The sequence below is a fragment of the Nyctereutes procyonoides genome, unplaced genomic scaffold (assembly GCF_905146905.1).
Source record: "Nyctereutes procyonoides isolate TBG_1078 unplaced genomic scaffold, NYPRO_anot_genome, whole genome shotgun sequence".
NCBI classification, from domain to species: domain Eukaryota; kingdom Metazoa; phylum Chordata; class Mammalia; order Carnivora; family Canidae; genus Nyctereutes; species Nyctereutes procyonoides.
In genome coordinates, this window is record NW_026575125.1 from 79,726,542 (window position 1) to 79,738,588 (window position 12,047).

General features: G+C 38.6%; 2 protein-coding genes across 3 annotated transcripts in view; one reads left to right on the plus strand and one right to left on the minus strand.

Annotated features, from left to right (window-relative positions):
• Nucleotides 1-848: 848 nt before the first annotated feature.
• On the minus strand, nt 849-8,287 carry PSMD10 (proteasome 26S subunit, non-ATPase 10). 2 transcript variants are annotated; one of them, XM_055338705.1, is made up of 5 exons: nt 8,089-8,287; nt 5,611-5,709; nt 4,389-4,535; nt 4,133-4,299; nt 849-1,758 (listed from the first exon to the last, which is right to left on the minus strand). In XM_055338705.1, exons 1-5 carry the CDS (start codon nt 8,200-8,202, stop codon nt 1,605-1,607), a joined length of 681 nt encoding a protein of 226 aa, XP_055194680.1. In that variant the 5' UTR covers nt 8,203-8,287; the 3' UTR covers nt 849-1,604. The 2 variants fall into 2 exon arrangements, with proteins under 2 accessions (XP_055194680.1, XP_055194681.1); XM_055338706.1 differs by having other exon boundaries at nt 1,623-1,758; nt 4,212-4,299.
• Nucleotides 8,288-8,391: 104 nt separating this feature from the next.
• ATG4A (autophagy related 4A cysteine peptidase) overlaps nt 8,392-12,047 on the plus strand; it is a 56,540-nt gene continuing 52,884 nt past the window's right edge. The window contains exon 1 of the mRNA XM_055338703.1: nt 8,392-8,511. Within this exon, the coding sequence (XP_055194678.1) occupies nt 8,502-8,511 (10 nt within the window). The 5' untranslated portion in view covers nt 8,392-8,501. The remainder of the gene's footprint in view (nt 8,512-12,047) is intronic.

Here is a 12,047-nt window from a genome sequence, read left to right on the forward strand (position 1 = left end):
AGCTTCATCTTTACTGGGTTTCCTATACGAACCGATAACAATCTGATCAACATCCAGGGCCATTCGTATCCTCATAATAATATACTTTATATTTATAAAATGCCAATAGCCCACAAATTAACTGAGGCTTGGTTCCACCTGTTTTTTATTAAAGAACTGAGATCAGTTTTCTTTCACACCCATGAAGCCAATTATCCCAGACAATAAAATCAGTGTTTATGAAGAGTAAATGCCTTCAGACCTAACAGGCCCGATTAGATTAGATACAACTTTACTCTCTATTCACTGCTAAAAACCACTGGAAAGAAATTATTTCCCATTGTCAATTCTATCCTTTGCATTCAATAAACAAACACTTAGTTCCATAAGAAGACACTTCCCTGATTAATATTTATAAAGCTCAGCACTCAACTATTTATGTAAAGGTTTTACATTATCAATGACACTGTTCGTGTTCACAAAACTCATTTCAGTTACTGGTCGTTAAGTTGCTGACCCACAATTAAAGCAAGTTTGTGGGCTCACTAGGATCACTTATTTCAAGCAATATTTGCAGCATGATATTCAAATTAAACAAATAATTTGAAGAGTCGCTTGGAGTTCATTAGATTTTATGACTAGTAATCATTTACATTGTTTCCCTAAATTGAGATCAAGGTTACACTTATTTTCTTTTGCTCCACATTTAATTAGCAATTCAGAAGATTACTATTTTTAAAGATTTTAGCTGCAGTTCAAGCTTCACTAGTTTTATTGACTTCAGAGCTAGCAAAAACTGAGAAATGTATTTATGAAGGATTTCAAGGCTCACATGGGTGTCTAACTGATTAGAAAGAGAAACTGGGAGATTCTCTCAACATTTTATTTTTTGTTTCTGAAATACAAATCAAAATACATTTTTGTTACATACCATGTTAACAAGTTTGATATTTCTTTCCAGTACAGGATGACTTAATACAGATAAAACTTTCATTTTAAAAACAATACATTTTTATTTTGGAGGGAAAGAGCTCATTAAAAAGATACATGGGTACACAGGCTCTTATTTTTCATTATTTTAGTGTTTATGAATTCCAAACTTGCATGCCCCCCCAACTGAAAATTTGGTCCTTTAAAATATGTATGTATTCCTCCCATAACAAAAATAAAACAAGCGAACTGTTGAAAGAAACACAAATTTTTGGTATAGGCCCCTGAGTGGGCTTGAGAAACAAGTTAGAATGTGTTTCAACTGGACATTCAAGAACTACCTAGAAACATGGGACAGAACAAATGGCCTGGGGCTACTGGGGTACTCTGCCTCAGGGGGGAGGGTGCCAACAATTCACAGCAGCCACGGAACCACTAACCAAAATGAACCAAAATTCGGCATGGAATAATACACAATAGTAGGACAATCTCAAGAGTCATTCAATGCCTGGAAAGCTAGTTGTAAGCTCAGAACAAATACCTCAGCAGGAACCATATTCAACACACTTATATGAGACTTTGAAGATGCAAAAACTTTATCGTTCACAGATGATGGCTTGTGCACAATTACATTAGTTTCCAGAACATTGGGGAAAAACCACAAAACATATATAGTAAGAATAAATCCAAGCTGCTTAACCTTCCACCATTCTCTTGAGTATTAAACCCAGACCACCTTTGGCCACTTGCAGGGGTGTCTTTTCTTCTTTATTCTCAATGTAAATGCTTGCTCCTTGTGACACCAGCAGTTTGGCTTCTTCCACTCTCTCCTCATCACAGGCTAAGTGTCTGAAATTGAAGGACCATAGAGACTGATTACTCCTGGCCAATTTGATGTGATGAGGACTTCCTGAGAGGTGGTCTGAACTGCATATTATTAGAGAGTATAATATCAGAATATTTAATCAGGAATGTGCATGGGTAAGGCTGTTCATAAGCTAAAATTCAGTGGAATGGCCTTACGGTACCAGATCATAAATCAGAGTTCTGGACACACCACAGTCGAAGAAGGGATCTACATGTCAGCCTAAGAACAACTTCCATGTTTTCTGGAGAGTAGTTTGTACCAGATACACAGTACTTCAGGGCTACAGTTTAGAAAAGCCCCAACTCATAATTTGCTGATTGCAATTTGTGTGGTTGAAATTTTAGAAAAGCCATTTAAAAGGTTTCATCTCATTTGCTCCTATATCTACCTTAAAAGAGAACATGGAAGTATTATCGACACTTTACAGTTGAAATTGTGACAGAGGTTGATGTCTTTACCTATGCCAACAAGGCTGAGCAGTAATCGAAGGGGGAAACCTCGCCAGGCACTTAGGGTTTATCAGGCAAGGCACTAGGTACTTTACATCATTTTATTTAAGCCTCACAACAATCTAGTGAGGAAGGAATTATTCCCTTCATATTACAGATGAGGAAATTGAGGTTCGGGAAGTTAAGTTACCTTTCCAAATTACTTAGTGTAAGTATTTAATATAGTTGGATAAATGGCTGAGTTGGAATTGAGTAAACAGCATCTAGCTATCCCTAAATCCCAGGCTCTTCCTGGGACCCCGACCTGCTTCACTCCTAGGTTTCTTCCTTGCTGCGGAGAAAAGAGCTAGAATGCATAAGTCTTTCTAAACAGAGCCACTTGGACCTAAAGAAAAGATCTTAAAAAAAAAGAGTTAAGAAAACAATGCTTGAAAAAAGACTGAATCTCTCTTTAGACAAAAAAGGAGACTCAAAGTTTCTGGTTCAAAAAAGTCACCACTCACTAAGGAAGAAAAAAAAGTAGCCATGTCTTGCAGGAAAAAAATACCAAGGCAGAGGATAGCCTCAGGTCATAGGCATAAATCAATTCCAGATGGATCTGAGTTAAATGAAGAACAGTAACTCTCAACCAAAACCAATGTAATATTTAAAAAAAAGTCTGGGGATCCCTGGGTGGTGCAGCGGTTTGGCGCCTGCCTTTGGCCCAGGGCGCGATCCTGGAGACCCGGGATCGAATCCCACATCGGGCTCCCAGTGCATGGAGCCTGCTTCTCCCTCTGCCTGTGTCTCTACCTCTCTCTCTCTCTCTGTGACTATCATAAATAAATTAAAAAAAATAAAAAAAAAATAAAAAAAAGTCTGCAATAAAATACAAGTAAATATTTAACTAATTTCAGGTTGAGAAAGGACTTTCCAGTCATAGGGAAGATTAATAGGTTTGACTACTTAGAAGCTGAAAAAAACTTCTGTTCTTTAAAAAAAATAATGAACGCGAAAAGACAAACCAAGAAAAATAGTTTTGACTAACACAGCAAGTTAATATTTTTAGTATGTGAAGTCGAGAACACTGAAGAAAAAAACACGGAAAATAAATTAGTTCCCTGAAAGCAGAGAAAAGGACACAAAAGGTTATAATTTAGAGAAGAAATCTAATTAGTTGTAGGCATTAAAAGACGTTTCACATTGCTGTTAATAAAAATGCAAAGTACAAGTTTGAAATACCATGTCTGATAGAACAAAAGGATATTTTCAGTGTTGGTGAAGGGTTAATAGGCACTCTCAAACTGCTGTCAGGAGGGTAAATAATATAACTCCTCTGGAAGCAATCTGGCAATATAAAGCAATAGTCTTAAAATGTGTGTGTGTGTGTGTGTGTGTGTGTGTGTGTGTGTGTGTTGACTCAGCAGTCCTACTTCTAGGAGTCTATACTAAGGTAATAATCAGCAACATGGCCAAAGATTTTTGTATAAACTTGGTCAATGTAACATCATTTATACACGTGGAAAACTCAAAAGAGCTTAAGCATACAGTAAGAGGAATAATTAAATTCTGGCACATACACAAAGTGGAACTGTATATAGCCATTCAAAAAAGTTTTAAAAATATTTAATAACATTGGAAAGTGCTCACAATATACTATGAGGTTAAAGGAACAGGATGGAATTGCATACGTCATCCGATCCCAATTTTGCAAAAAATTTTTAATGCGCACATTTGCATACAGAAGAATGGAGAGGAAATAGATTAAAATTACATGGGCAATTTTCATTTTTATATGTCTGTACTTTCACATTTTTGTTATAAGCATGGAGTATGTTTATAAGCAGAATAAAAAAGAAATGATGTTTAAGTATTAGTGCAAGTGGGCTGTCAAGGAGAGTACAAATGATTGCTACTTGTCACTTACAGAGGAGTGTTACCCTCAGTGTCTTGGATATTTGTGGATGCTTTGTAGTACAGAAGGATATGAATCATCTTCAAGTTACCCTTGGCTGCTGCGCGGTGCATTGCCGTGGCCTCATAATGGTCCTTAGCATCTGGATTAGCTCCACCTTCCAGTAACATGACAGCAATCTGGAACCATGGAGAACAATGCAGACGTCTAGTTGTGTTCGTGTACAGGATTAGAACTCAAGAGTAGCTGCCAGAGAACAAAATCCTACCTCGTGCCTGTTTTTAGAAGCTGCATAATGCAGGGGAGTACAGCCATTTTGGTTGACGGCATTCACTTGGGCACCTTTACCCAGAAGTGCTTTTACAATCTCATCTCGGCCAGCAGACGCAGCAATATGAAGAGGAGACCAACCTGCCTATGAAAGAGGTAGGCAGTATAAGAGCCAGGGGTGAAAGGCATAGGGATTAATGCTAACATCTAGGTAGGGTTTACAAAAAGTGGGGCGTGAATGGTTTAAAAAAAATAACCTCCTTTTCCCCCTCATTAAACACTGCAGAAAATTGGGAAAGCAGATGTAGACACAAGGAACCACCCATAAGGCTGTAACACAGAGATAATGATCTATGAGAGTAATTCTAATGTGTTTTCAAATTGGGATTATATGACATAAAGTTTTGTGAGTTGCCTTTCTCACAATGTCCACTTCTTTTATTGTGAGAATTTTCTATCTCCTTCTTTGGATTCTTAACTTTATTGGTTGCATATTATTTTATTTTATTATATGGGTATACCTACTGTATTCAACCATTCCTACACTGAATTGCTTTTATTGCTTTGCTATTATAAATAGTACTTTGGTGAGCAAAGGAATTGTTGCTTACAAAACGTTTCTATTCTTATTCTTTCATCAAGTTTTTTTAAATTTTATTTATTTATTTAGGAGAGACACAGGCATAGACAGGCAGAGGGAGAAGTGGGCTCCCTGTGGTGAAGCTGATGCGGGACTCCATCCCAGGACCCCGGGATCACAACCTGAGCTGGAGGCAGATGCTCAACCACTGAGCCACCCAGGTGCCCCTCTTCCACCAAGTTTTATCTTAATATAACCAATACCGTTATAATAAATCTCTATATGACAACAACAAAAGGATATCCAGGCCCTGAGTATATATGTGTGTGTATATGTATATATGTATATGTATATATATATATATATATATATATATATAAAGCTTTCCAACATAATATAAAGAATTTGTAGTCTTGCAGCCTTAATCTGCATGTTAATAAATTATGAGATATGAGTGGCAGAACTAACATTCTAAAGTAATGCACCCACTAGACCTGTGCGAGGTCACCAAGGCCTTACTGTAACTGCCCAGTCATAAAGTTTACAGTTTTTTTTTTGTGGCTTAATACTCAGTCCTCGGTAAACACCACTCTGGAGTCTAAAGATAACTGGGCACTTATCAAATCTGCCTAGGACTCACATCATCTTTATCATTCACTGGCACTCCAAGTTGCAGCAGGAATTCAACAATTTCTGTATGTCCGGCTGAGCATGCCCAATGCAATGCGGTTCTGCTGTCCTGCATAGGAAACAGAGAAGACAGACTATCAATATTCTTGAAGAGAAATAGAAGGCAAGAAAGCAGAAAAAGTTAATATTGGGGCCAGCAAAGCTATAGTTTGGAAATAGAAATGGAGAGCACTGGATCCTCAGATAGGAAATCTTAAACTGTATTACTTACTGTTAAGAGAGACCAAGGTTTTACTAACATGGAGGATAATCTATTGGTAAATACAATTCTGGGCAGAATACAGCCTTGAAAGCAGTCAATCACGAAACTGAATTCACTGCTTTGACAGAAACAGAGCTTTGGGTATTTACTGTTACATTATTGCTGTTCTTTCATGGGAGGCACTGTGCTAGAAATTTTGCAGTCATCATCTCATTTAAACTCAGTGATCCCACATAGTGGACATTATGCCCATTACAGGTGAGGAAATTAAGACTCCTCAGGGTAAACAACTTGTCCAAGGTCACACAACTAGTAAATGGTGAAGCTGAGCTACAAACACCTGTATGCCATTGACATTTCTAGATGCTATGGAAAGAATGAATGAATCTTATGGGAAAGATATGTTCATAAAACTCTTTGAGATTATCTACATAATTGTTTAAAATATATACCACACACAAAATTAAACAGCAACACCACTTTAAAAAAATAATAAGGGATCCCTGGGTGGCGCAGTGGTTTAGTGCCTGCCTTTGGCCCAGGGCGCGATCCTGGAGACCCAGGATCGAATCCCACGTCAGGCTTCCGGTGCATGGAGCCTGCTTCTCCCTCTGCCTATGTCTCTGCCTCTCTTTCTCTCTCTGTGTAACTATCATAAAAAAAAAAGTTTAAAAAAAATAAATAAATAATAAGCTTGTAGTAGTCATGTTTCTCAAAGAGAATTTCTTTTTTGCAGTGACAGCTGTACTTCTTAGTTCTATGGAAAAGAAAGTGGTACTTTCAACTTTATTACAAAAGAATTTCAAACACAGATGGACTGCAATAGAAACCCATATGCCTTTCACCTAGATTTACCATTTTGCCATATTTGTCTCACCTCACTTCCTCGATAAGGTTTTTAAAAACAAATCCTAAATATCATGATTTTTCATCCGTAAATATTTCAGTATCTAAATAAGGATGTTGTCCTCCATAGCACTAAGCCATTATTACACCTATCAAAACTAACATTAACTCCTTTATGACATCTAAAACTCAATCTGTATTGAGATTTCCCCAGTTATCTCCCAAATGTTTTTTAATAGTTGTCTTGTTTCAATCCCTACAAGACCCATAATTTGCATATGATTGTTGGTTCTTAACTCTCTTTACCTTGAATAGCTTCCGTTTTATGCCATTGACTTGAAGAATACATTAAATCTTATTTTGACATTATTTAATTAAATTTAAAGTATTAAACATTATCAGACCATAATGAAGGTAAATTAGGTAAAGGTAAAGCCATTTTCAAGTTGAGCAATAAAGGAAAGTTCCAGAAAAAAAAGGTCTACCGACTTCTCCTCTTCCCAAAGACACAAAATGGATTTTTGTAAGTCCCTGACAATGTCTCACTAGTGCTTAGCATGGTACTTGTCACATAGAATGAAATCTATAAATATTTGTTGGATTGGTGAGGTCACTGTGAATCTTTCTGGAACACTCGGGATGAAAGCATGAGGGTCCTTTGAGTAGAAACACTTCCCAGAGTCCATTCACTTTTGTTCTGCCTCTGCCCAGGAATGCCCATTCACTCCGCCAGGAAAATCTCACTCCTCCATCAAGATGTAACCAACCTTTCTTCCTTTGCAAAACTTTTTCAATGACCACAACATTTGCCCTTCTAAGGGAGATTAAATCAGGGCCTGCCATTCTACGTTCTGAAAGTACCACGTGAACTTCTCTCCAGAGTAGTCACCACAATTTGTTACCGGACATATTACTTGGGGTTACTTTATTAAAGTCTGCTTCTTCCCCTTGATTGTATCCCCAACTCCTAGCAAACTGCCTGGCACAGAACTGGCGTTCAGTTACACATGTTTCATGGAATAAAACTACCAGTAAAAAAATAAATTAATTAAAAACAACAACAACAACAACAACAACAACACCTTTCCCCCTTACGGGTAGCGCAAAGATTGAGCATTTCTGAGAAACGCGGTGAAAGTTCTAGAACTATTCAAAATTCAGCGAGCTAAATATCGCTTCCCCCTCCCCAAAATATTTGTGGTTTGCGGGACTAGCTCCTGCCGCCCTGATTCCGAGTCCTGAGGTGACCCCGGGAAAGGATGGGGAGGCGGGGGCGGGAATCTGGCCCTTAAGTAACCGGCCTCCCTTGGGCCGGGCTAGGCAGCCACGTTGGGCCTCGTTGACGCCATCGCCTGCCCGGAGGCCCCAGAGTCGCTTTACCTGGTCAGTTCTAGTAGCCAGGGATTTATCTTCCAGAATCCTCTCTTTCAACTCCTCCAGCTTCCCGCCATAGGCCAGGTTACAGACCATTAGGTTAGACACACATCCCTCCATTTCGCTTTCCCAGAACCTCGGTGAAACTCGACCAGCGACGGCCTCACGTCTCCAGCTATGACTGCCAATCAAAAGAGCGGCAGAGTTCCACCAATCACTGATCTTCCTTGTTCCTTTGCTTCTTTCCCATCGCAGGGCGCCTCTGGGAGTTGCAGTTTGAGCGTAGTTTCGGGCGGAGAGGTGCCTTTACCGTTCTCACAGACGCTGCCCCTAGGAGCGCGGAACTACAGGTCCCAGGGTCCCTTGCGGCCGCCGTAGTCAAGTGCCCGGTGGAATTGGCCCAGGATGACAGCTGGAGAATGGAGTCAGGTACGGGGAGCGGCTTCGTATGGAACCGGGGTGGGTGGTCGCTGTTGGGCCATTGAGTCGGCCACGAGAAACGGGTGTGGGGTCCTGGCAAGAGAGTTACATGAGTCTGAAGGTCCTGTCCCACGGGGGCCCTGACCTGCAGTGGCAGGCGGAAGGAACAGCAGTAGGAGCTGGGGACTACCTCCTGGGTTCATGCGGTGTCTGTGGCCACCTTCCCCCTCCCTCCCGTCGCCTAAGGAGTGGAAAGAAGTAGGGGCTAATTATTCTGACATCTCGGCAGAGTGGCATCAGGGCAGAATTCTGTCACAGCAGTGATAGCATATGACTCCATAGTAAGGTGATGTGCCAGGGTGATGCCAAAGGCAGGGTGTAAGGCCACAGGAGCCACTTGATATCTAATTGACCTCGGTGAGTCCATGGTCTGGTGACATCACAACTTGATGAGAGTCATCTTGATACTGTGGAATGGTGTTGGCCCTTTAATGTTATGACAATAACGATCACATCGAGGCTTAATAGAAATATTAAGCTAATAGTGTTTCTATTTGTAGAAATCCCAAATAGTGTCATAGCAGAAGGGATGCAAACCCTATCCTTTATAGAGCATATTGAGGAGGGCCTTATGCCAAAACTAGGTAATGATAAGAATATACTCAAGGAAGAGACTGATTATGTTTATATTTATCCTGTTATGGTGTCGAACAGGGCTTGGCAAACTTTCTGTGAAGAGCCAGATAGTAAATATTTTAGGCGTTGCAGGCCATAAGGTAAAATTGTGGATAATTTTTAGGCACTTATATAACAAGAGAGAAAACAAATTTCAACAAATGTTAATTGATTAAATCCAAAATAAAACAATAGTTGAGCACCTTTTTTGTTATACAGGACTAATAATAGAAATGTAATTCTTTTTTTAGGGGGATAACATTTTGTTTAATTGGGGCTCACCATCAGAGTTCCCCATCATAAAAACCATGTCAAATGTTCGCCTGTTAGTGCTGATCTGTAATGAAATTCATTTATTTCATCTTTGTAAATGTCTTTTCACAATGATAGGTGCTGCCAAATACTGCCATTGACCCACAAACATATTCATGTTAATTTTTATTTATTTTTTAAAATTTCACAATAGCTTTAGCCTTACGGAAAAGTTGAAAGGGTAGCACAGAATTACTGTGTAACCTTCATCCACTTTCCCCTACTGTTCTTTTCCTATTTTTAAGAATTAATTAGTTTTTCCCTTTTCCTATTTTTAACAGCTTTATTGAAATGTATTTTACATACCATAGAATTCACTGCCTTTGAATGTATAAATAATGTTTTTGTAACTTTACTGGGTGGTGCAGCCATCACCATAATCAGCTTTAGAACATTTGTGCTCCCTCCAATAAGATCCTTCATCCATAGTTCATCCTTGTTCCCACTCCCAGTCCCCAGGTAATGACTAATCTATTTTCCATCTCTATAAATTTGCCTATTCTTGACATTTCATCTAAATAAAATCTTACAATATGTGGTCTTTTGTGCCTGGCTTCTTTCACTTAGCATGATATTTTTAAGGTCCATTCCTACTTAGCATGTATCCGTAGCTCATTAATTTTTCTTGCTGGATGGTATTCTATTTTACGGATAGAACACACTTGTTCTGTCTCCTCACTAGCTCTTACGTTGTTTCTAGTTGTTGGCTCTCACTACTAATGCTAAGAACATTTGTGTACAAGTCTCCCTGTGGACATATGTTTTCATTTCTTACTGGTAGATACCTAAGAGCAGGATTACTGGAACATGTAGCAAATTTCTGTTTTAAGTTTTTAAGAAACTGCAAAACTGTTTCCCAAAGTGGCAGCACTATCTTGCCTTTCCTCCAGCAATGTAGGAGGATTTCTGTTTCTCCAAATCCTTGCCAACATTTGTTATTGTCTTTTTATTATAGCTATTCTAAATGGGTGTGAAATGATAACCCGTTGTGATTATAATTTGCATTTCCTTAACGACTAATGATGATGAGCATCGACTTGTGTGCTTATCAGCCAATTGTGTATCTTCTTTGGTGAAGTGTCTGCTCATATATTTTTTCCATTTTTGAGCTGAGTTATTATCGTTATTGTTTTTTTATTGTTGAGTTGAATGCATTGTTTATACGTTTTAGCCACAAATCCTTGCCAGCTATATGATCTGTGGATATTTTCTACTCGTCTGTGGCTTGCTTTTTCATTTTCTTAACGGTGTCTTTGGAAGTGCAAAGGTTATGAATTTTGATGAGGTCCGATTTATAATTTTTCTCTCTTGTGAACCATGCTTTTGGTGTTGTACATTTTTTAAAGTGTACAGTTTAATTATTAGCAATGTATTTTATTTTATTATTTCATTTTAAATATTTTATTTATTCATGAGACAAACAGAGAGAAAGGCAGAGACATAGGCAGAGGGACAAGTAGGCTCCTTGCGGGGAGCCCAATGTGGGACTCGATCCCAGGACCCCAAGATCACACCCTGAGCCAAAGGCAGATGCTCAACCACTGAGCCACCCAGGTGCCCCTATTAGCGATGTATTTTAGAGTCATGTTACCATCACCACAGTCTCATTTTAGAGATTTCCATCACCCTGGAAAGAAACCTCGTGCTCATTTGCAGTCACTCTTCATTGCTACTCCCAGCTTCAGACAACCAATTATATATTTTCTGTTTATATGGATTTTCAATTTCTGTGTTTTCATGCAAACAGAAAGATACAACATGGTTTTTTGTGTCTGCCTTCTTTCACTTAGCATGTTTTTTACCTTTATCCAAATTTTACTATGTATCAGTTGTTTGTTCCTCTTTATAACTGAATAGTATTCCATTATATGGCTATACAATATTTTATTTATCTGTTCATCGGTTGATGGGAATTTGGGTGGTTTCTGCCTTTTGGTTATGAATAACGCTTCTCTAAACATTCATGTGCAAGTTTCTATGCAGACTATGTTTTCATTTCTCTTGGTACATACCTAGGAGTAGAATTGCTAGGCCACATGGCAGCTCTGTTTAACTTTGTGAGGAACTGCCAAACTTTTTCTACAACAGCTGTACCATTTTACATTCCTACCAGCAATGTATGAGGGTTTCAATTTCTCCATCTCTTTACCAACTCTTGTTAATGTCTATCTTTTTTATTATAGCCATTCTAGTGTGTGTGAAGTGGTATCTCTTTGTGATTTTGTTGTTTTGACTTGTGACAGCATGGGAAGAATATAAAGCTTGTTGACATTACTTTTGGTTCAAGCAGTGCTAGTTGTTGAAATGACTTTTCTACAATGTGAGTTTCACAAAGAAGTGCTGTTTTGCCTTGTTATTTTAGGTTGAATTAATTAAGAAACATTATCAAAAAAAACATTATCAAGTCTGCAGTGAAAGCTTGTTTCTAGAGCCATTCAGTGTCTGATAATAGTGGTTGAGGGCAGGTTGTCCAACAGTTTAAAAATGTAAAAATCATTCTACCTTGTTTCCCAGATAAAAACACTACACTTAGACTTAATTTGGCCTACCAGATGCAG

Bases quoted from the DNA above. Each gene is read 5' to 3' on its own strand.
- PSMD10 (XM_055338705.1), bottom strand. From the start codon at position 8,202: ATGGAGGGATGTGTGTCTAACCTAATGGTCTGTAACCTGGCCTATGGC. The intron at 4,300-4,388 runs GTAGGATTTTGT...CCATGGTTCCAG, and splicing joins CTTCTAAAAACAGGCACGAG to ATTGCTGTCATGTTACTGGA. The intron at 1,759-4,132 runs GTAAGTGACAAG...CTTCAATTTCAG, and splicing joins ACTGAGGGTAACACTCCTCT to ACACTTAGCCTGTGATGAGG.